The 24419-nt window shown below is 36.9% G+C and overlaps 1 protein-coding gene across 1 annotated transcript in view; it reads left to right on the top strand.

The window, feature by feature from the left end:
* AHNAK2 (AHNAK nucleoprotein 2) overlaps window positions 1-24419 on the top strand; it is a 64297-nt gene that overhangs the window by 16963 nt on the left and 22915 nt on the right. The window contains exons 2-6 of the mRNA XM_081322403.1: window positions 9662-9729; window positions 11543-11638; window positions 13127-13189; window positions 18474-18615; window positions 21424-21605. Coding sequence (XP_081178529.1) covers window positions 13175-13189; window positions 18474-18615; window positions 21424-21605 — 339 coding nt within the window. The 5' untranslated portion in view covers window positions 9662-9729; window positions 11543-11638; window positions 13127-13174. The remainder of the gene's footprint in view (window positions 1-9661; window positions 9730-11542; window positions 11639-13126; window positions 13190-18473; window positions 18616-21423; window positions 21606-24419) is intronic.

The raw sequence follows: 24419 nt of genomic DNA, 5'->3' as shown, positions 1-24419 counted from the left end.
ATTCAATTAAATAAATAAATAAAATATAGTAAGACCAACAGCACTTGCATGATGAAAAAGTTCTCCCTACTATCAAAATGTCATGGCAGATCATGTTGAATAAAAAAAAAACCAGTCATAGCTCCATCCCTGTCTTTGAGGGTCAGAGAGCTTAGCTGGCCTGTTGCAATAACAAAAACTAACACCTGCTTACAGCTCCCACTCAATAACTCTGTCTCAGTGTTTCCATGCTTATGGTTCCCATTCATTGCTAGTCCTATTCCCTTTTTCTTCCCAAGTGCAACACATTTACTTGGTGGAGCTGCAGATGAATGTCTAATGCTGGCTGTACCTGGTAGGAACCCCTGAGTCAGTGCCGCCAGGTGCCCACATTCTTTCCTACCTCCACCCACCATAGACAAGAAACTTGTCTGAGCCTTCAGACTAGATCATTGGCAGCAAGCAATGAAGATTTTGATCCCCACCCACTTTGGCACTTGGCCCCTCTTTGCAAATTTAAGTGCCTCTGGTGGCCACCAATGGTTGCTGTTCCTAAGCTCACTTGTTCCTAAATATACCTTGGAATCGTGTATTTTGATGTGGGAGAGAAAAGCATCAGTTTTGATTTTGCTTGCTTACTTGATAAATGTGGAGCAAGAAAACCAAAAAATGAAGAGATGGTTTAATTGGGACTGACTGATCCACCTACCAGTTGGCTGTCATATTGTCATATTTTCCTTTCATTTATTTAAAAATTTGGTGTCATTAGTCTCTAACATTTCCAAACCATTTTCTTTAGAAACTTAGCACAGAAGCTTCAGGATTTATTTTTTTAGAATATAAGGAATAGAACCATTGCAAATTGATAACACTTAAGCCAAGTTCTACCCCTGCCAGTTTCTGATTTAGCACAGCAAAATATAATCAGAAATGTTAGAAATACTGTAATTAAGTCCTTTACCATTTCTGAATCCACAGTAGAAGAAGTTGAATACATAAGCATGTTTCTTTCCAATGCTAAAAAATGTTTCACCTGTTCCTGCTATAAGTCCCCCCCCCAAAAAAAAACCTAAACTGGTTTACAGTAATTTTGGCCTATCCCAAACATGTGTGTCTGGACAATTACTGAATTGCTGCTGTTGCTTTTGCAACTCGGCTATAGTTGCACTGCTAACCTTAGCATTATAGAAACAGTTCACCTAGCAGTGATTAAAGCTCCTGGATTAACTTTTTAAAAAAATCGAAGTAAGTACTTTTGTGAACATTTCATACCAATTCATTGGCAAGTGGCCTACTTTAATTCTGGCAGGTGAGAAATTGTCTGGGCAGAGCCAAGTCAGAGATTTATTAGATTTGTTTTCTAACTGGCATTATTTCTAAATTCTTGCCTAGGTAAGAGCAAGTTCTTTGCTTAAAGGAGCTCTTGGCAAAGTGCCATCTGGTTTCTTTCTCCTCCACTTTCTCCCATCTTCACAGATGTGAAATTACTTGAAAGCAATCCTGCTGGTATGTAAGCAGAACAGCCACTACAGGAAATTAATGCTGATGGCCGGGGAATGGACAAAACCATGTGCTTTATCCTGAACCTCCTAATAGTACAGGGATATTATCCCACAATTATTCCATAGCTACACTGAACAGCTACTGTGTATAAAATAAAAGGAGGTACCCTGTTGTCTACCAAAATATCTTGAAATATATGAAGAAAGAAGCAAGTACCTAGGAAGCCAAAACACTACTTTAAATTCCTTACAATGCCTCGTAGATGCCTTGTGATCCCAGAGCACTGTAGGAAAAATTAACTGCAAAAATTAACTGCAAGTGGAGCCACCTCCCACAAATGTCCAATAGAAGTGCCAGAATACTGTCAATTATTAACACTCTCCAGAACAAGCTTGCACAGCTTCTGAGTTACCTTGTATGCACAGCAGCCAAACAGATGTTCTTGAGTATCTGCCTCCACACGTTTTTTGCAGTTTTACACAAGAACTTGATTGGGCTTCACAACTGATTGCACCAACCATTGTTGATAGACTGATTTTTTTCTCAGTCAGATCTCAGACTGAGCAAACCTGCTGTAGAAGATTTCCACATTTAATTAAACTTGTGTGAGGCCCTTGGTCTTTAACAAGGCTATGCTTTCTCCACTTGGCTTCTGACAGTGGACACGTGCACTGTCACCACAGCTCTGCCCTTAAGAGCAACTTTTAGGTGCAGACAATTCATAGTCTAAGACTTCTCTGACATGGAACTTCAGCTTTTCATGGCAAAAAAGTACCTATGATAAGGTCCACTTTTCTTGCCAAACTCTTTGCAAGCCCCATCCTCTTTCTTCAGTGCATCCCAATGGGAGAAGCTGTTGGGGGTGGATTGGAACACTTCTGCTTGCTTAATGCTTTGTTTTGGTTAATTAATCAGTTGTTGTTGTTGTTAGTTGCGAAGTCGTGTCCGACCCATCACGACCCTATGGACAATGTTCCTCCAGGCCTTCCTGTCCTCTACCATCTTCTGGAGTCCATTTAAGCTCACGCCTACTGCTTCAGTGACTCCATCCAGCCACCTCATTCTCTGTCGTCCCCTTCTTCTATTGCCCTCAATCTTTCCCAGCATTAGACTCTTCTCCAGTGAGTCCTTCCTTCTCATTAGGTGGCCAAAGTATTTGAGTTTTAGCTTCAGGATCTGGCCTTCTAAAGAGCAGTCAGGGTTGATCTCCTCTAGGACTGACCGGTTTGATCGCCTTGCAGTCCAAGGGACTCGCAGGAGTCTTCTCCAGCACCATAGTTCAAAGGCTTCAATTCTTTGGCGCTCAGCCTTTCTTATGGTCCAGCTTTCACTGCCATACATTGCAAATTAATCAGTTATTAATGCTTAAACTTCCCATTTACCTCCTGACTTTGCAACCCAGTCAGAAGCTGCTATGTAGAATTTGGAAAGGAATTCATAAGCCATGTTACCCAACCATCTTTTAGGTTACATTATACCTGCATCAGCCAGCTTGATGTGGGTATCAAAGTTAATATGGGGGTTAATATTTCATGTAAAAGGAGTGCTAGAAAATTTAATGTAGGGAATCACTATTCATTTCTGTTGATTGCTTGAATTTATTTTCAGAAATTGAGAATGTGAACCTCTTTGTTGGTTAGTGCTCTGATTACATCATTTTATGGAGTTTTTATTTTCTTGTTTGTGAATATTTTTATTTCATTTCAAAATATTATTCCATGTCAAACTGAGGAAAAAGGTAGAGGGTTGACAACATAATTCATACATCATATCAAGTAGAGTTCCTCTTGTTGTGTGAATGAATTTGAGTATGGAAATAAATTCTTACATCCCACCAAAGGGCCCTAACTACAGGAAGTGCCATAAGTATTGTTCCCCAACCTGGTGCAGCATTCATCATCCCTAGTCAGCAAAGCCAGAAGTATGCATTTTTCCCTGAATTGCTTGGCATCAATTAAAAAGAAAGTAACACCCGATTCAGTAAAAGATGCATATACAGAAAGGTTCTGACCAGTACAATTACTGAAACAAGATAACTTTACTGAAACAAGATAACAGTCGTTCTCATAACAGCTGGAATTCTTACTTTACAAAAGGCTAGAAAGTTAACATCATATCAATCAGAGGGTTAGAAATATGAACTAGACTGAATTTTCCTTCTCTTATTTTCTTCATTTCCTAATCAACAATGTTGCCAGTTTTCTGAAGTTATACCTAACTTTAGTTTATTTGATTGGAGCTAGTTGGATGTGGATAGGGCTATCTTCAGTTTTACATTTTCCTGTGGCAATGTATTGGGAATTCTATGTCTCACTGTTCACTAAGAATTAAATCTGGTTTTATTATATTGGACAATGAGCACGTGATGGGATAATTACCTGGATTGTACCCAGTGGTGGGATTCGAATATGTGAACAATGGGTTCTCTGTGGATGCTGCTTCCAAACGTCCATTCTGGGCCAAAGGCAACAAAAAATTAGCTACCAGTTCTGCCGAACTGGTGCGAACTGACTGAATCCCACCACTGATTGTACCAGATTTTACCATCTGGTAGGCATCTGGAGTTTTTAAAAAATTAACAAAAGCTAAACAATATTTAATCAGAAATTACCAAACCAAATGCTATCTTGTCAGAGATATACTGATTATACTGTTTGTACTTCCAGAGTATCTTCGTTCCACCATGATGCACCCTATTTATGGCTCATTTTAAATTTTAAAAGACTGTCAGTTTATATTAAGAAAATGGCAAGAAACTTCCAGACAGTTTCAACTAATTTTCATGCTCAAAAATATGCAGCTATCTCATTTTAGTACAGTATGGTCATTTGCAAGGCTGGAGGCTGGGTTGAGAATTATCAATGCTTGGTGCAGCCCTTTACATCGCAGCCTTGAGCTCCTTTGCCTCGGTTCTGCCAGCCTGCTGGGCTCTGAGCACCATTCCTGTCCTCAGGACTTACCAGCCTTCTGGGCCTTTCAGCTATATTGCTGGACACAACTGGTTATCTTGTTTCTTGGCTGTCTTTGAATCACCACTTTACTTTGCTTCTCTTCCTTTTTCTGCTCATCCTTCTCCACATGCCAAACCTGCTAACACCAAGCTCCTTTTTAAAATTAGCTTGATTCATTTCTGAGGGTGGGACCACTAATAGGGAATGTGGGCTGCTGGATGTCTCTCTGTCCAAGGTTGATGGGCATAGTGGAAATTTTGAGAGGATTTTATGCACACAAAATGGCTGCCCAAGGAGACCTGGCCAGTCCCCAAGCACTGATTTACCACCATGGGATGGGGTTGAGGTAGAACATGGTGTCAAATTCGCTTTCACTGCAGGCCGCATCCTCATCGTGGTTATCCTGGAAGGGCCGGGAGGGGCATGGCTGGGTAGGCAAGGCCAGCGCACACACAGCAGGCGGCGAACCACAAGGCCTGGCATCCCAGGTGAAAGGGAAGCACTTGTGGGCTGAGAGGCCAGGTGGGCCATGGAGTTGCTGGTGACAGGCGCGGCACCCATTTACAACTTCAGGGCCGCACTCTGAGCACTTCCCTTTCACCCAGGACTCCAGGCTGTGCAGCTCATCTCCTGGGCATGTGCCCAGGAGGCAGGGCCAAGGCAACGGGGACAGTCCCTTGCTGTCTCCAGGGCGGATTCTCGGGCTACATGGGGGGCCGGATGTTTGACATATCTGAGGTAGAACCTCAATCACTAAAAAATTGTTTCATTAACTTTTTTTTAAGAAAGACAATGAAACATGCAATTCTGGATAGGCACACATTCTTTTGCATTATCTGTGTGAATTGTTTATCAGAAAGCTTAATATTCTTTTCAATAACTGTTTAGATTCTAATATCTTTATTTTTTCCTCTTTTTTTCTAACCATACAAACTTTAACCTTACCAAAACAAAAGGAAACTGTGAAAAAATTAAATAACTATTTTAACAATTAAAGTTTTAAAGTGACAAGACAGGCCAGTTAGGGTGAGCTGGGAAAGATGTTGCCTAACAATGATATTTGTTCTAAAATTATTTCAAAATTAATTTCTTCAAACAGTAGGTTCTAAAAAAGAGTTATTGCTATAACATTATAGGATTAGAAAACAAAAATGTATGTTTTCTTTCAGATGGGTTTGAATTTGAACAGCTTTTTTTCCCCTGTAAATTAAGCACATAGGTTCCTGATTGTAGAAACAGGGCCTCAATAGCCCTAGAAATACATTTGATTTAAGCAAAACTTAGTTTTTGTTGCTATACATGTAAGATTTTTGAGAACAATGAATTGTTATTGTGAATTCTACACAGTAGCTTGTTCAGAAACATTAAGTAAAGTAAAGTTTCCCCCGCACTTGTGCGCTAGTCGTTTCCAACTCTAGGGGTCGGTGCTCATCTCCATTTCAGAGCCAAAGAGCCAGTGCTTGTCCGAGGATGTCTCCGTGGTTATGTGGCCGGCATGACTAGACGCCAAAGGCGCACGGAACACTGTTACCTTCCCACCGTAGTGGTCCCTATTTTTCTACTTGCATTTTTACATGCTTTCAAACTGCTAGGTTGGCAGAAGCTGGGACGAGTAACAGGCGCTCACTCTGTTACGCGGCACTTGGGATTCAACCCGCCAAACTGCCGACCATCTGATTGACAAGCTTAGCGGCCTAACCCACTGAGCCACCTCATCCCTTAATCAGAAACATTACTGTATCAATAATAGCATCAACTTCATACTGACTCCTTAGCTGTCAATCTTTTATGACTAGACTTCAGACTGATTCCTTGAATCCTGTCAAGGTTTCCTTCAGTTTAGCTAGCAACATCTAGCAGACAAATATTTAGATTAAAAGCACTCTTTAGGATTAGGAAGAATAATTGGAAGCAAGTGTGAAATCAAAATTGGTGGACTGAGGTCAACTGTCTTTGGAGATGAGCTTAACAGGAAAATAATATGAAAGGCTAGGTTAAGGAGAAGCTTCAAAGGAATGTTGAGGGAGATAAAATCAGAATAGACCAAGAAAAGTTCCTTTCAGGATGTGCAGTCACTCCATCTTTGGCAAGACTGTACTCTAGGATGGAGTTTTTGTCAACTTTTATTTAATACCCAGTGGAAGGAACAACAGCATTGGCAAAACAGAGTCCTATTTCAATATCTATTTCAGAGATGCTGCATATCTGCACAAAAAAAACCCCATGACTTAAATTACTCATGAAGTAACAAAAATGTGTCTAGTGCGAATTTGCCTAAGTGTCTAGTGTGTCTACAGTATTTGATTTAGGCAAGTTAACTCATCTCCCTTGCATGACAAAGCTTGTAAATATTCAATTGTTTCATGCGTCCAAGACATACAACGAAAAAAAATCATGAATGGAGAGGAAACTGAAGGACAAAAGATGGAAACTGAAATTTCATTTATGCAGTTTGTCAAGTGTTAGACTAGTGTATGAACACTGTCATATACTGTGTTTTATAGTATGTTTTTTGGTTCTGTTAATAAGTGGAAATGTTTAAAGTCATTCGGTGTTTAAGTCTGTATGACATTATGTCATATCCTCCTTTGTGTAGTACAGGTAGTCCTTAACTTACAACAGTTCATACATTCTGACTCTGGAAGGTGCTATGCTAAGTGTGGAATTTGGCTTCTTCATGCCAACTAACAGGAAGAGGCAATTATGTAGTCAGTTATATATTGCAGTTTTTATCTGTGCCCCACTGCATTGAGTGGGTGTACCATTTAGCCAAAATGTCTTTTTATATATTTTCCTTGATCCTGGATGATAGATATTTAGGTTCAGAAGTGAGGATTTTGAAATTATTTCCCCATATTGTCACTATGCCTGGTTGTAAGAGCTGTTTACAAGATTTGTAATAGAAAATTTCCAATGAATAATATCAAACATTAATGTAAAATTAAATAACCATCCTGATTACCTAAAACTTGGGTGAACAACTCCATTCTCCTAATGACTATAATATAATGCAACAGTATTAGTTGATCAGAATAATCAGGCACAATTTTGATCTATGCTTCAAGATCTTAAAGAATTATAAAGAGAAAGGCCATTATGATTTGATTAAGTTAACATTAGCTTCAACAAGTTTTTAGGTTGAACTTTTAGGGGTTGAAGTCCTCTGTTGTAGGTTGTAGAGAGAGAAAAATCTGGGTCAAGACAAGTATAGCTTTGTAGTTGCAAATGCCAGGCAAATACTAAAGTGGACTTATACAACCTACAGCAAACAAGATCTGCAAATCTGTAAAGATACTAAATATCCTGGCAGTTGAAATTCCCCTCAAAATGAGTAATCAAGCATTTAGACATTTACTAACAGCCTGGTTTTCGAAGTACAATAACAAGCTTTTGAAAATCAGAAGTAAAACAAATCCCAGTTTGAGCATTTTACTACTTAAGTTAAGATTTGGACAAAAATCTCTAGGCTATTTTTCATTAGATTAGTAGTTTTTATTCTTTCATAAATCTTTCACAACTGGTGTTTTGTTTCAGCTTCTTTTTCACAAATATGATGGAATTAGTCACTGTAACTGTTCCCAGTGGCCACTGGACTGCTTTCAAAACAAAGGAATAATTTTGCAAGAAAAGTGTAGGAGTAAAGACAGATCATAATATTTTAGCATCATAAGACTATAAAGCATAGTTTCAAAGAGAGAAACTGGAGCTTTTTTTAAAAGCTGAAACAAAGCTGATTGGTTCATTCATGCTTATCTTTTGTCTGAGGTAAATCGGTGTTATTTCCTCCTTTGGTTTTGAAGAATTTTAAGAAGCAAAATGGTATATCAAGCTTTAGGCATTCAATTTTATCTCATTTTTATGTTTGTTTGTTCATCTCTCAGAGATTAAAAAAAACCCACAACATAGAGAAAACATGCAGAGCATGCCTTTTGGAATTCTTTCGAGCTGCCGCACCAGCTGTTGTCATAGGAGGTGTCTACATTTTATTTGGTGTAATAGTGTGTGTGTGTGTGTGTGTGTGTGTGTGTGTGTGTGTGTGTGTGTAGAGACAAATAGACATACAGACAAATTCATTTCTGCTCTTTTCTTGCATTGTGTCTGTGGGTGCTTCTATGTATGTATGTGGTGACTTCCCCACCACCAGCAATCAGTATTCAGATGAGAATAGATTAACTCCAGGATTAACATTAGACGAACAATCAGGTAAACAATAACTTAATCAAGGAATGCCAAACAAGCCAACAGTAAACAGTCCAAAGAATCTCTAAGGCCACGCCCACCAAAACTGACAGAGCAAACCACTAGAATATAAACAGAGAACAAACCCCACTCCTTCTAGGACTGATAATGTTACCTAGTTTGGATAATGAAATGTCTGCAAGAAAACAACAAGCTCAGAGAGCACCAACCCTCATTTCAAGCCTGAGCCACAAATACTCTCCTTTGTTGGCAGGCCTAGACCTTCTAGTTTCTTGATTTCTAGCCTAGCGGCTTAACCACTGAACCAAACTGGCTGTCTATTAATAAAGAAAGATGGGGCTTCAGTAACTTGCATATTCCTCACTGCTTACTATGAGTAGTAGAACTAGAATAAATTGTGCAAAATGCAAAAATATAATCAAAAATACAATATTTATTTACGGTAGTTATTTTATTTATATCCTGCCACAATCAAGTATAGAGTCTCAGGTTGCAGAATGAATTCAGTTTGTTTTAACATATAGTTTTCACTATACTGTACTAGACTTAACCATGATTGTTTCTTATACATCTCATTCATAATGAACAGATAGGAAACAAAACAGGAAGCAGCAGGATGATTTTTTTAAAAAATAAACTTGGTCTATTGTTAATTTTTGGAAACAATCCTTACATGCTTCTTATGGAAAATGCAAGTCATCATTTTTTGCCCAAATTTTGAACAAGGAATTCAGTAATATGTATAGTCTAATTAAGCCAAACCAAGAGAGACCTGTAAGATGAGTCTTCTCTACTTTGTTACTTCATAATGCTTATTTATGTCCCATGAACTATTGATTTTAAATGAGAAATGAGAAATCATTAATGCATATCCATTCAATATCCATTGGAGGGCAGAACTAGATATTCTAATAGCTACTACTAGATGAGCAATAAAACTTAAATTTTAATTTTACATCAAGCTATACATTTTTTTCCACCGCTATGATGGATGGAACAGTTTTGATGCTTTTTTTAAATAATTCCAGCCTCAGGTAGACAGCTGAGACCTGAAGATACAGAGGCAGATGGTGAGGCCGATGCAGAAGATGATTCTGTAAGTAATCCAGATTGCTCTATTAGTTTTAATTTGGAATTGTAAAGCTTCATTTCCTTTACAATAGAACTTCACAGCAGGAAATCAAACTTCATCTAATCAAATAACAGGCCAAATTAAACCATTCTTCTTCCTGAATTTAATCAAAATGTTTTCTTGAAAGCCTCTGCTCAACCTGGCCCAGAACAGATATTTAAAACAAAGATTAAGTTATTTGTTTGAAACAAATGTTTAACGCTAGTAAACATTAAATATACAGTTAAGCATATTCAATTATACCATTATTATAACTGTTTTAATGAGTTATGATTTACATCTGATTTTAACACAATAATATTCATTAATTGAATATTCAGAAATCATTATCAAGTTTTTATTAAGCTTGAACCTGAACAACTTCAGTCACAAGTTAAACTATATGTCAGGTCCCCAAAGAAATATATTTTATTTTCCCTTTTTCTGTAGCCTTTCTTTGTGGCCTGCCATTCTGTTGGGAGGGGGGAGCTTTGGGGATTGCTTCACACTGTCTGCAGGATGCCCTTCCCCCAGGGCAGGGGTAGGCAACCTTGGCTCTTTTATAGGAATTGAAGTCCAGGAGTCATAAAAGAGCCAAGGTTGTCTACCCCTGCCCCAGGGGATGGAATGTCTCTCCCTTATCTGGGAGACAGTTTGCGCTTGGAGCAAGTGGAAATTGAAGGTGAGAAAGACCTTGAAGAGGCCACCAAAAAGACCAGTTACCAAAACACGATGTCACCTGTGGATTGGCTGGGATTCAAATGAACACTGAGACTCTGGAGGGAGGAGTATTGAACGTTCCTTTTAATATATTGCTTCATGGGTTTTTCTCTCAGATCCTGCCTTGATTCCCTACTGTCACTAGCCCCTAATAAAAGTTCCTTTTGAGACAATGCCTGTTTCAAGAGTTCTTGATAGGCTTAGCTGAGGTAGGTCCACTACGCTAAACTAAATCCTTCTAAAACAAAAAAATCCATGACACATATTGGCAGAGTATCTAAAGGAGATATAAGATACATTTAATGATCACTTGTTCAGCAACTGTTTGAACTTAACAAGGGTGGTGGGCAAATAGTACTTATGACCAGTTCTCATATTTATGCTGGTTGCAGTATCCCTGTAGTCATGCAATCACAATGATCCCCTAGCTCACATTACAACGTCACAACATCCTACGATCATATGATCGCTATTTGCAACCTTCTTTGACAACTTCCTATAAGCAGGTTAATGGGAAACCTGGCAGGAGATCATAAATGGAAGCTATATGATGTTTTTGCTTAATGAACCATGGTGATTCACTTAATGATGACATTGGGAAGTGCCAGAATTTCTGTCATTAAGTCACATTATGCTTTATAAGCACTCACTTAGCAATGGAAATTCCAGTCCCAATTACCATAGTTAAGTGAGGACTAATTATATTATATCCATTTGGCTAATTTAATAAGAATTTGGCATTCAATATCCTGCTGGATCAAATCGAATAATAGTATAATCCACCACTTTGTTTTTCACAATAGATAATCATTTTTTTAAGTCCATGAAATTTACATGACAGAAAAAGACCCCTAATTAAGAATTGTATGACACTTTTAAATGTGGCTTCTCTGCCATAATTCTTATATGAAACTCTTTTAGTTTTTACACTCCACTAAAGAGAAATGATTTAACAATTTCCAAGCTTATCCTTTCTGCACTGATAGCCTTCCTAGGACATAAGATTAAAATTCCAAATGTTATTGTGTGTGATTCAGGAAATAAGGGAAAAGCTAATGGTGTTTCTCCATTTCTATAGATCAGTGAAGTGACAACTGAAAGTATAAGACCTAGGCCACAAGGATCTTCTCCAGTGTATGAATACTGCATAGAAGATGAATATTTTAACAAAAAGGTAAGACTCAAAATGAAAGAGTTTATAGTATATTGCATGTTTTAGTTATAGGTAACAATCTATAAGCCTTTGGAGCCTTTGACACAGTTATTATGCCTTTCTTAGCCCCTTAAAGTTAAAGACAAAATTAATATTGATTGGCTAATGGGGCAGCCATTTTTTCTTGCTCTGTATGCTCTGCAAGAGTATCCTAGCAAAAATGCTGTACCATCACTTATTATCACTTACATATGATGCAATGATTCAGAAATGAAAGGGGAAGCTGCAAGGGGGAAAGGGGAAGCTGCAAGGTTGCTTAAGGTAATGAAAAAATACCTTTTTTAAAAAAAGTAAATTTAGATGGTTGACCCTTTTTAAAGGGAAAGTAATTCTCATCCAAAGTACACCAGGGAAAGATAGAAGGTGATGAAACTCCCAGCTTTGAAAGTGAAAAGACAGATGACTGTATTTATACGTCAAATTCCCAGCAGGAAGAGTTGATATTAAGCAAGCATTGTGTGTGCACTTGCACGCAGTTGCTGATGGCAAAAGTGAGGGACAGTAGAATAGAATATGATAGCAATAGCATTTAGACTTATATACAACTCCATAGTGCTTTGCAGCACTCTCTGGGTGGCTTACAATGTTGGCATTATTTGCATATTGCCCCCAACAATCTGGATCCTCATTTTACCAACTTCGGAAAGATGGAAGGTTGAGTCAACTTTGAGCCCTATCAGGATCAAACTCCAGACTATGGGCAGAGTGATAGGCAGGACAGCATAGTATGTACATGTAAACATGTAAAGCTGCTGGCCCAGAGAGTGCTGAATGTACATTGTATTACACATTCTTCTGAAGTAAGTGGGGAGACATGAAGCATGATAGTCTTTGAGGTTGGAACAAGAACAGTATTCTCTACAACAAAACTTGAGCCACAGGTATTCTTTTGCCATCAGTATAAGTCAGGAGCGATGCCAAGATGGGGGGATATGACAGATTTGTTTAAGGCTAGTTTCATCTAAACTGCAGAACCTTTGTCCCACATGTTGTTGATTGCAAGGCAGTTAACTGGGGGAGTCACATCTTAGAAATATTGAAAGCCTCTTGTTTTTGTGTGGTGAAGGGTCTCCTGCCAATGCCATCTCAGCCTGCTGAGGTGGGGCATCCATACTGGCAAATGATCCTGGAAAAGCCATCATTGAATCTGAGGAAGCGGAGGGCATCTCAGTATCCTTCACAATCCAATCCACCATTCTCCTTGGAGGCCAGTTATGCCACTTGTGGCATGATACCATTCTCACCATCACCCCCACCCCTTCTAGGCTGACTTTCGCAGTGCTCTGCTGCCATTTTGTCCAAACACTGTCAGTGGAACTCTGCTGCCATCTAAGTCCCTAAGATACATGGATTTCTGAGGCTTCTTCCCAGGACTGCTTCTTTAGTTCATATTCCCTTCACTGTTGATGACATACAACTAAGCATTAAAGGTTGCATGTTTATTTCCAGCTTCAGCAAGATATAGAGAACAGACAAAGAAGAGAATCCACCTTCAAAATGAGTGATTCACAGGTGAGATTAAGTACCTGTAAAGCTTCAGGTGTGTCTTTTAATATAGAAAAGCATTGTGTTAGAATTCTTGAAAATCCTGGATCTCATTAGATGACAATTGATTTTTTTACTTGCATTAGATAGGTACAGATGTTAAAACAATGTTAAATTTTCACTCAGTCACTTTTTGTAACAGAACTGAACTTCTGGAACTGAAATGTCACAACATTATTATTTTTTATTAAAGAGTTTTACAAAAAAAAATTTTACAATACATATCCCCAAAACCCACCCGCCCCAAACCACCCCCTCCCCCCACTTCCCAGAGCTGAATACAGGGTCATAGATATAATAATCATATTCTAACTAAAATTATCCATTATAAAATTAACCAAATTAATAATGTGCTTTAACTCTTCTTTAACATTGATACATTCAAATTATTAAAAACATAATAATAATAACTTAAACAAAAATATAATCAATACTAATACTAAAATTAATAACAATCTAAAATCTACTCATAAGCTAAATGGAACTTTTTAGTCCCATATTTATTCTGAATATAATCTATCCATCTCCTCCAAACTGAAATATATCTTTCTTGCGAATGATCCTTCAAATAAGCAGAAATCTTAGACATTTCTGCAAGATTCGATACCTTAAGTACCCATTCTTCTATAGTAGGCAAACTATCCTTCTTCCAATATTGTCCCACCAGTAACCGTGCTGCTGTTATCAAGTTCAACATCAAATTGATTTCTTTAGTATCACAATCTACAACAATACAATTGTTGGAGAAAATTGTGGAGAAAACTTTATCTTTCTCTTAAAAATCTTTTGAATGTTCCACCAAATTTTAATCCAAAAAGCTTTTATATTTCTGCAAGTCCACCACATATGAAAATAAGTAGCATCTAAACTACCACATCTCCAGCATTTAGACTGTAGGTTAGGATACATGTTAAGACAACTTTTTGGGATTCAAATGCCATCTATAAAACATTTTATAAAAATTTTCTCTTAAATTTTGAGCCTGAGTAAATTTAACATTTCTGACCCAGATTACCTCCCAAGTATCCAACGGAATTGGTTCCCCTATGTTTTGTGCCCACTTTATCATACAATCTTTAACTAATTCCATTTCCGAGTCCAATTCAATTAAAACATTATATATCCTCTTTATATGTGCATGATTTAAATCTCTAATTTGTTTTACTAAGTTTTCATCTGTAATTGTAATGCCAACCTTCTGATCCAGCTTCCACCTAGCTTTCAGTTGGGTGTATTGGAACCAAGAGTAACTTATGTTTTCTTGTTTTAACTCATCTAATGATTTAAGTTGCCAATTATTCCCTTCCAATCTAAGTAATTCCTTATAGGAAAACATATCCAAACTCACTCCCATAGATACACCTTCTATCGCGTGTCCGAGAATTCCCCAAATCGGTATTTTATAATTTAACTTATAATAATTACACTAATATATATTCTGTCGATCAGAAGGTCGGCAGTTTGGCGGGTCGAATCCCGAGTGCCAAGTAACAGAGTGAACACCTGTTACTCGTCCCAGCTTCTGCCAACCTAGCAGTTCGAAAGCACGTAAAAATGCAAGTAGAAAAATAGGGACCACTACGGTGGGAAGGTAACAGCGTTCCGTGCGCCTTTGGCGTCTAGTCATGCCGGCCACATGACCACAGAGACGTCCTCGGACAAGCGCTGGCTCTTTGGCTTTGAAACGGAGATGAGCACCGGCCCCTAGAGTTGGAAACGACTAGCACACGTGTGCGGGGGAACCTTTACCTTTACCTACTGTATATTCTGTCACTCCAACATAAATTTAAAATAAGCAAGTTGTATGAATTCTTCACCCACTATCACATTCTCATTTTATTAATGTTTCTGCACACAGCCCTGAACACACTCACAGCAAATTATCACTCCAATCAGCACTGATAGCACTACTGCAGCTAGAATTGGGCCTTTACATTGAATAAGTGATTGGAGCTATCCAAACTGGCAAACAGCTGATTTGCTACAGATGCAGTCCTGTTCTAAGAACGGATATCATTCCTAATAAATGCCAACAATAATCCTGTTGTAAATTATGCATAGATTCCTTTTGCTAGATTATAATATAATTCAGTATGCTAATATTATACAAGTAATCCTCGACTTACAACCATCATTTAGTGACCCTTTGAAGTTACAATGGCACTGAAAAAAATGACTTATAAACATTACTCATACTCATGACCATTGCAACATTCCCATGGTCACACAATCAAAATACAGATGCTTGGTAACTGGTTCATATTTATGACAGTTGCAGAGTCCCAGACTCATGTGATCATCTTTGGTAACCGTCTGACAAGCAAAGTCAATGGGGAAATCAGATTTACTCAACAACTATGTTACAAACTTAACAACAGTATGGTTCACTTAACAACTGTGGCAAGAAAGGTTGTAAAATGGTGCAAAACTCACTTAACAAGTATCTCACTTAGCAACAGAATTTTTGGGCTCTATTGTGGTCATACGTTGAGGACTAGCTGTAATTGTCATGCTGCATAGAGAAACATTATTTCTGTTTCTGTTCTGTTTTAAAGGCGACAAATATAGAACATAAAATTTCCCCAAACCTATCTAGAGACTAGTTGATAGCATAAGAGCTCTTTAGTTCAAGCTGGTAAACTAGCTGGCCTTTGAACAATTAAACAAGTCCTTTTAAATTCTCTTAAACCCTTTTAAATTTAGGCTCTCCAATCACATTTTACATCTTAGTATGTGTGACTAAGTCCAGTAGGCTACTTGTAGTTTTCTGGCACTGATCTGTTTGAAATAATGCAGGACTGGGAATTCTGTGGAAAGGCTAGTATGCATATTTTTTCCATAATGTTTATTCAAGTTATTTTGATGCCTGATTCATTTACAGTTGAATACCTATGTAAATTAACAGGATTTGCAAGTGGCTGAAGTCAAATTATAGCCATTAATGTTCTAAATATATTCATTTTACTAAATGAAAAGGAAAGAAGGAAGGAAGGAAGGAAGGAAGGAAGGAAGGAAGGAAGGAAGGAAGGAAGGAAGGAAGGGTTAAAGTACTATGATAATAAAATTAGGTTCTGTAGAAAACAAAATCTCATTTGGAAGAAGCCATTAATGTTCTGTTTTTAAGTAGACAATTATATTACCTTAGCATTTTTCAAAATTAAATACTAGAAATTGAAGAGTGTGAGAAAGATCTGTAGTACTGGTTAAACAGGTGGAATTATGCAGCTGCTAAAATGTTCAATGCAGTCTTGTTCTGCTTTAACAGAAGTATTACATCTAAATTACAGGAAGTAATATTTCTTTGGTCAGGCCATATGTCTCCCCCCCCCCCTTTAAAGGGATATGGAGAAACTAGAATAGGTTGAGAGAAAACTTACCAGGCTGGGAAACAATGTAGCTGGCTGACAGGCCGTACTCAGCGTGTGGTCCTCAATGGAACCGCATCTACATGGAAGGAAGTGTGTAGTGGGGTGCCCCAGGGCTCTGTTCTGGGCCCAGTGCTCTTCAATATCTTCATTAATGATTTGGATGAGGGGATAGATGGGGAACTCATCAAATTTGCAGACGACACCAAGCTGGCAGGAATAGCCAATACTCCAGAAGATAGGCTTAAGATACAGAAGGATCTGGACAGACTCGAACACTGGGCACTATCTAACAAAATGAAATTCAATGGTGAAAAAAGTAAGGTTCTACATTTAGGCAGGAAAAATCAAATGCATGGGTATAGTATAGGTGGTACCTTGCTGAATAGTAGTAACTGTGAGAGGGATCTCGGAGTCTTAGTAGACAATCACTTCAATATGAGCCAGCAGTGTGCTGCAGCTGCCAAAAAAGCCAACACAGTGCTAGGCTGCATTAACAGACGGATAGAATCAAGATCAAGTGAAGTACTAATACCACTTTACAATGCTTTGGTAAGGCCACACCTGGAATACTGCATCCAGTTTTGGTCACCACGATGTAAAAAAGATGTCGAGACTCTAGAAAGGGTACAGAGAAGAGCAACAAAGATGATTAGGGGGCTGGAGGCTAAAACATATAGGGAACGGTTGCTGGAATTGGGTATGTGTAGTTTAATGAAGAGAAGGGTGAGGGGTGACATGATAGCAGTGTTCCAATATCTCAGGGGCTACCACAAAGAAGAGGGAGTCAAGCTATTCTCCAAAGCACCTGAAAGCAGGACAAGAAGCAATGGATGGAAACTAGTCAAGGAGAGAAGCAACCTAGAACTAAGGAGAAACTTCCTCACAGAACAATTAACCAGTGGAACAACCTGCCTCCAGAGGTGGTGAATGCTCCAACACTGGAGGTTTTTAAGAAGAGACTGGACAGCCATTTGCCTGAAATGGTATTTCCTGCCTGAGCAGGGGGTTGGACTAGATGACCTCCAAGGTCCCTTCCAACATTATTATTATTATTATTATTATTATTATTATTATTATTATTATTATTATTATTATTATTATTATTATTATTATTATTATTATTATTATTATTATTTGGAAACCAAGCTCTATGAGAAATGAATAAAGAAATCAAGGAGTTAGGTATGATTAGCTGAAAAAAAAAGAATACTAAGGAGTAATGCAGGTGCCTAAAAGCTCATTACATGGAAGAGAAAGCAAATCAACACAGTCCTTTTCAACGAATATATTTTATAATTTTATGAATTGCTGGTGACTGTAAATAGTATTGTCATAAGATCCAGAGGAATGAAGATGTGTGTTCTGAGGGTTTTTTTTTCAGGAACATGTGGCTTTTGAAAAATAATTATACATATGTAAGGTATTAAGCGTAGACATTTAGATGGAAGATTTTATCATTGCTGATTGTTTAATTCTCATTTAAAATTACTTGTCTTCCATTCCAAAAATTTCAGAGAGATGTTTATATCTTCTAAAAATCTTTATCTGCCTGTCATGGATCATTAAGAAATATTAATACTTTCTTGTCAAATCCTACATTCTGATCTTGTGATAGGCTTATCCACAGTGCTCATCCAGCAAGCTGATAATAAATCTAATCTCTAAAAAACCTTGGTATCTGTTGTATAATTTTGCTTGTCTTTCAGTGCCAGGAAATGTTTGTGGTGTTTTAGTAAATTTAATATGTGATATTTCTGGCAATATGATACAGTCAAGGTTATGATTATGATAATGACAGTGTGAGTGACCTCATGATATAAATGAATTGAAGAATGCACTAATTTAGAGATGAGATTTAATAGCTTAATTTTGGGGACTACTAGGAATCTATGGAAGTGACATTACAAACAGAAGTGGAATCTGGCGCAAGTGGATTCAGTGTGGCCGGTGGGGGAGCCGAAGGCATATTTGTGAAGCAAGTGCTCAAGGAGTCCTCAGCATCAAAACTATTTAGTCTAAGAGAAGGTACAGTATTGCTCTCGAATTATATTTACATTTTCTCTTAAAATCATTATCTAAGAAAATGGTCATATCTTTAAAGCATACATTAAAAAAATAATATACAAACTTCCGGGTTTTGGCAGTAGCGCAGGAGCCGAGGGATTGCGGGGCTCCGCACCCTATGGCTGATTTCTGCCTGCCAGGGGACCCTAAATGGGCCTGAAGTTGCCCCATAGAGGCAACATAGAAGGGGAGAAGTCCCACCGTTTGTGGAGAGACAGTGGTCGATCTGATCAGTTTGGGAAAAGCCCTCCAGAAACTGGCAGGAGAAGAGGCTAGCTAGCTTAACTTCCGAGTCTAGCCCAAGCTACAAGCAACAAGTCCAAAAGTACTACTTCAAGCTGACTGTAAACAACGTGTGATTTTCTCTCTTCTACTTGGAAATTGATTTCTTAGAAAAAAAGGGGGAAAAAAGAAAAACCCCAAGAAGCAAAAAGCCTCTGAAAGTGAGAAAGAAGGGGACCTTTGCCCCACCCTCCTGCACACGGAAGCAGCAAATTAAACCTTTCCAGGGGAACAGAAATATATTGAAATGAAAAGAATATAAGACTTAATTTGGATAAGTTTGAAATCGGTGGATTCTATTAAGATTTTCTTTTTATATCATGAAAATAGAAGTAAATAATTGTTTATTACTGAGAGAACTGGTGCTGACATCTAATGGTGGATGAAAATATACAACAGCTGCTCTATTACAGGGACTGGCAAGGCCCAGGAAAAGATAAATTTGATTCTGGTGACCTTCAATGTCTTAATAACAGAGAACAGCTGTGACAAAAGAAAGAAAGAAAAAAGAAAACATCTTGGGCTTTCTACAAAGTGAGAATTATAAACTCTAAAAAAAAAGAATTGACCTTTCTGGATTACAAATACTAACTCAGCTGTGAATCTAAAGCTTTCTGCAGAGAAAGGAAAACCCTGATTTTTGGCTATCATGAAAAACCAAAGATCCACAGAAAGAATATACCAAGAAAAACAAATACTTTCCAGAAGGAGACCTATGCTATGTTGCAACTAATCCAAGCAACAATAATCTGAAACCACAACGAAATTAAACATAACCTTGAAAACATAAATGAACACATCTCCAATTTAATTTTACAACATAAAAATTCTCAGAAAATATAAATAGAGAGTGAGCAGAAAAAACAGACAACTAAATACGAGACAGAGGAGAGAGATTTAAAGATGGAATTTAACAAGATAAGGAAGTATGACTTAACCCAGATGGAAAAAAATTTACAGGAAACTCTGGAAATGGAAAAGACAAACTACGCTTTAAGATTACAAAATAAGTTTGAGGACAAGAAAAAAGTTTTGGCAAAATGGATTTTGCCAGAAGAATTATGAGAATTTGAGAGACAAAAAATAATAAAGAAAATCAAGAAAGAAAAAAAGGAAAAGATTTTCAGTGAATACGAAGGGGCGAAACCTTCCTATAAAAACATCTTACCTGTTTTGCCTTTTGTATCTGCAACAACATTTATAAGATTATGGGAAGATTCTTTGATTCATTGAAGCATATTGAACAGGGAAGATGTTGGGGGCGGGGGAAAGGGTAAAGAGAGAGTTAAGAAATTAGATGATGGAATTACCAGAGGGAGTATTTAAAAATTAAACATTTGTTTCAAAATGGTTAAAGAAATAGAAAGAGTTTGAATATAAATAAAAATTAGTTTTTTGACATGAGAAATATAAAAATGTTGGGATGGTTTACATAAAAGAAATGTTTTCTCTGTTTATTCTTTTTCTCTCTTATTTATCTTTAAAACATGAGAAATGTAAAAATGTGATGGCTTGTATGAGAAAAAAGGGTTGAATATTTAAGTGTAACTAATTTTGAGAAAATCTTAACTAGTAAGAATGTTTTGAATATTGTGGGGAAAACAAATTTAAATAAGAATATAAACAGGATTTATGATGAGGCAATCAAGATGATCAATGAAAAGAAGCTTTATATTGATGTGGTTATTATTTGCAGAAACACGAGAAAATGTTTATATTTAATTGGCATTTATTTAAATAACTATTAATTTAAGGTTGACAAAAGAGAATATTATTGAAAGAAGAGGAAATCAAGTAAAGCTATTATATGGACTATAGAATTATAGAAATTAATTGTTATTGATTGTTTTTTAAACACTAACCCAGATAAAATGATGTTTACCAAATATTAAGGTGCATGTTAAAAATCAATGAAACATATTTTAAAACATATTTTTTAAAAATAAAATAAAAACATAATATACAGTACTTTATAAAAGGTATGCACATTGATGAACATTCTGCAGGGCATGGTAAAGTAGTACAAGTAGTCCTCGACTTAACGCCCAGATCAAAGTTACAATGGACCCCCCAGAAGGTACATATGACTTGGATTTGAAGTTCTGATGGTTGCCCCTACGGGCCATGTGATTGCATCTGGGCACTCAGCAACTAGCCTGTATTTATGGCTGTTTGCAACATCTTGCAGTCACACAACTGCAATTTACTGTGTTTTTTGCCAATTGCAGTGTTCACTTTATGACTGCCATGTTCACTTACTGGCCACAACAGAAAAGACTGTAAAATTGAGCATGGTCTCTTGTTTAATGACCTGCTTAATGACCAGTATAATTTACAACCATAATTCTGGGCTCAATTACGCTTGTAAATTGAGAAGTATCTGTATATACTTTTGAAAACTGAATGAAAAGTAGTATAATTTGCAAATTCAGACAAGGAACTGATGGATTTATCTGATCGTCTTAAAGCCCTGTTTCTGTTTTCTAGGTGATCAGCTTTTGAGTGCCACAATCTTTTTTGATAACATCAAATATGAAGATGCACTTAAAATACTACAGTATTCTGAACCATACAAAGTACAGTTCAATCTTAAAAGAAAACTTGTTGGGAAAGATGAGCTGGAAACAATACATTCTGGAACACAGTCCAAAAAGGAAAAATTAAGTCAGGTAATATATAATTCTTGAATTATACTATGGATTAAGCTGTAATCATGAAAATCCACCTATTAGTGAAGCAATTTTAGGAGTTTTTTAAAAAAATTCCCCACCCTACCAAAAGGGAAATAAAATTTGAGGCAAAATTTTGAGGTTCTTCCCTAGGATAAGTGCAATGAAGAGATACAGGGTATTCCAAAAGTCAGGCTCCATCGACAATTTCTTATATAATTTATTTTAATTGTTTGAATTTATTGCTGTTTTCTTCTAAGCATTTCCTTACTTGTTTGATGCCTGATTTTTAAATGTTTATATCTCAGCTCATTTTATACTCACTATGTCCCTAAGATTTAGATGAGATAAAGTTAAGATGAGAAAAATTAACTAACCTAAAACCACAGCAGCAGCCAAAAAAGCTAATACAATCCTGGGTTGCATAATCAGAGGCATAGAATCAAGATCATGCGAAGTATTAGTACCATTTTATAAAACCCTAGTGAGACCACACCTGGAATACTGCAACCAATTTTGATCCCCATACTACAAAAAAGATGTTGAGACCTTGAAAAAAAAGTTCAGAGAAGAGCAACTAAGATGATCCAAGGCCTGGAAACTAAAATGTATGAAGACCGGCTGCAGGACTTGGGTTTGGCTAGTCTAAAGAAAAGAAGAAATAGGGGTGACACAATAGCAATATTTCAATATTTGAGAGGCTGTCACAAAGAAGAGGTGGGTCAAATTATTCTCCAAAGCACTAGAGGGCAGGACAAGAAACAATGGTTGGAAACTGATCAAAGAGAGAAGCAACCTTGAATTAAGGAGAAACTTCCTGACTGTGAGGACAGTTAACCAGTGGAACAGCTTGCCTTCAGAAATCATGGGCACTCCATCACTCGAGGTTTTTAAGAAGAGACTAGACAGTCACTTGTCTGAAATGGTATAGGTTCTTCTGCTTGAGTAGGGGGCTGGACTAGAAGACCTCCAAGGTCCCTTCCAGCTCTATTCTGTTCTATTTCTGTTCACTCAGTTTGCTCTTGATCTGCTGCGTTTCTGCTCAGGAAATATTTGAAAGTAAGGCAACTCAATTCTCACTATAAATTTAACAAAGAAACAATTTTACAAAATAAAATTTTATAAAAACACATTACAGCAATTGTTACTACTAGCTATAGAAAGTAATAGAGTCTGTGATCAGAAATGGATTTTGCACAGCTCCACCTGTATATGTCCAAATCATTATTAAAGAATTTTTACAAAGATAAAAGATAAAATGAAAAAATATTGAAGAAGGGTTGGAAAGGAATAAAGATGAAGAAAAAAGGATGTGAATTTCAACCACCTTTAATCACATTCTCTCCAATTGAGCCATTTGTATGTTTAATCAAATTTCTTAGCCCACTTTATTATGCAGTCTTTAACTTAATTTCAAATCTTAGTAAAAGTTGGTACATTTTAGCAAATACATGTTCATCATTTATACATAATTCTGTTTCAAATTGCATTTTGTCTTATACCTGATAGCTTTTTATTAATATTAAACCTTTCCCTTCATTGTGCATAAGAAAATTATTGAAAAATAAATCCCTCTGCAGTCATTTGTTCTCCTGATTTCATCTTCTCAGTTTTCCTGTACTAATAAATCTTGATACATTAACCATTTTTGTGCCTGTTGAGCCCATTAAATATTTTGGGGCGTAGCTTGGGTTTATATCTGTTCCATATTTTCAATATAATATTCCTAACATAATTTTTGAAATCTATCTTTAATTTTATCATACCACAAAACTCATTCTAGATTGTGCTCTTACAGTTCTAACATTCTCTTATTTCTTAACAGTAGCAATTCTTTTATCCAAACCAAACAGGAGGCTGCAAAATACAATTTTAAGTCAGGCAATCACAATCTTTTTTTGTATTTTAGACAATTTTTACATTTAACCTTATAATTCCAAAGAATTATAATTTGAGCTTGGTCATTTATATCTCAAGTGAGAACTCTGGGTTGTGGGTGCTCCAACACTGGAAGTTTTTAAGAAAAGATTGGACAACAAGTTGTCTGAAATAGTATAGGATGCCCTGACTGAGCAGGGGGTTAGAGTAGAAGATCTCCAACATCCCTTCCAACTCTGTTATTCTGCTATTCTGATCTATTTGTTTATTTTCTTGGCTATCCAAGATATTTTCAGGAGTCTTCTCCAATATTAAATTATGAAGCATCAAAATTCTTTCTTTCCTGCTCCTCATATCTTAAGTTGATTGATTGGTTGATTTTTCATTGATTTTTCACCTTTCTGAACCGCTCATCTCCCTTAGAAAGAAAGTATGGACTGTGCACAGTTGAAATATTAAAAGATAAAAACAGTACATAAAAGTTAGAAAATTTAAAAAGAGACAAGCATGATAAAACATGTTTAAAATTAATTAAAAAGTGAAAACAACATTCTCCATATAGCATTGATGCTGATACCACCACACCAATTGCCAGTTGACTTCCAGATCCAATTCAAGCCTCTGGCTGTCACCTTTAATGATTCAGGGCCTGGATTTTAGCTGCCCACCTAGGAACATTCAATAAAGAGGTCTTGTATCCTACAGAAGCATTCCTTGTTACTGATTAGTCAGGGTGCCTTCTCAGGAATAGTAATCTACCAGTCATTTCGATGGGCCTTTCCATTGTGATCTTCAGAAAGACAGTAGTTGGTAGTATTTTACCAAGCCTCTTTGGCTAAGCAAAATTTTTAAATCGTTATTTTTTTTAAAAAAAATATTTTATTTCTGATGCCCGTAACTGCACAAATTGTATTTATTTTAATTCAGATTTGGGGA

The sequence above is a fragment of the Vipera berus genome (assembly GCF_964194415.1).
Source record: "Vipera berus genome assembly, chromosome: 1".
Taxonomy (NCBI): domain Eukaryota; kingdom Metazoa; phylum Chordata; class Lepidosauria; order Squamata; family Viperidae; genus Vipera; species Vipera berus.
Note: the sequence above shows the minus strand (reverse complement) of the source record. Positions and strands in the feature narration are given on the sequence as shown.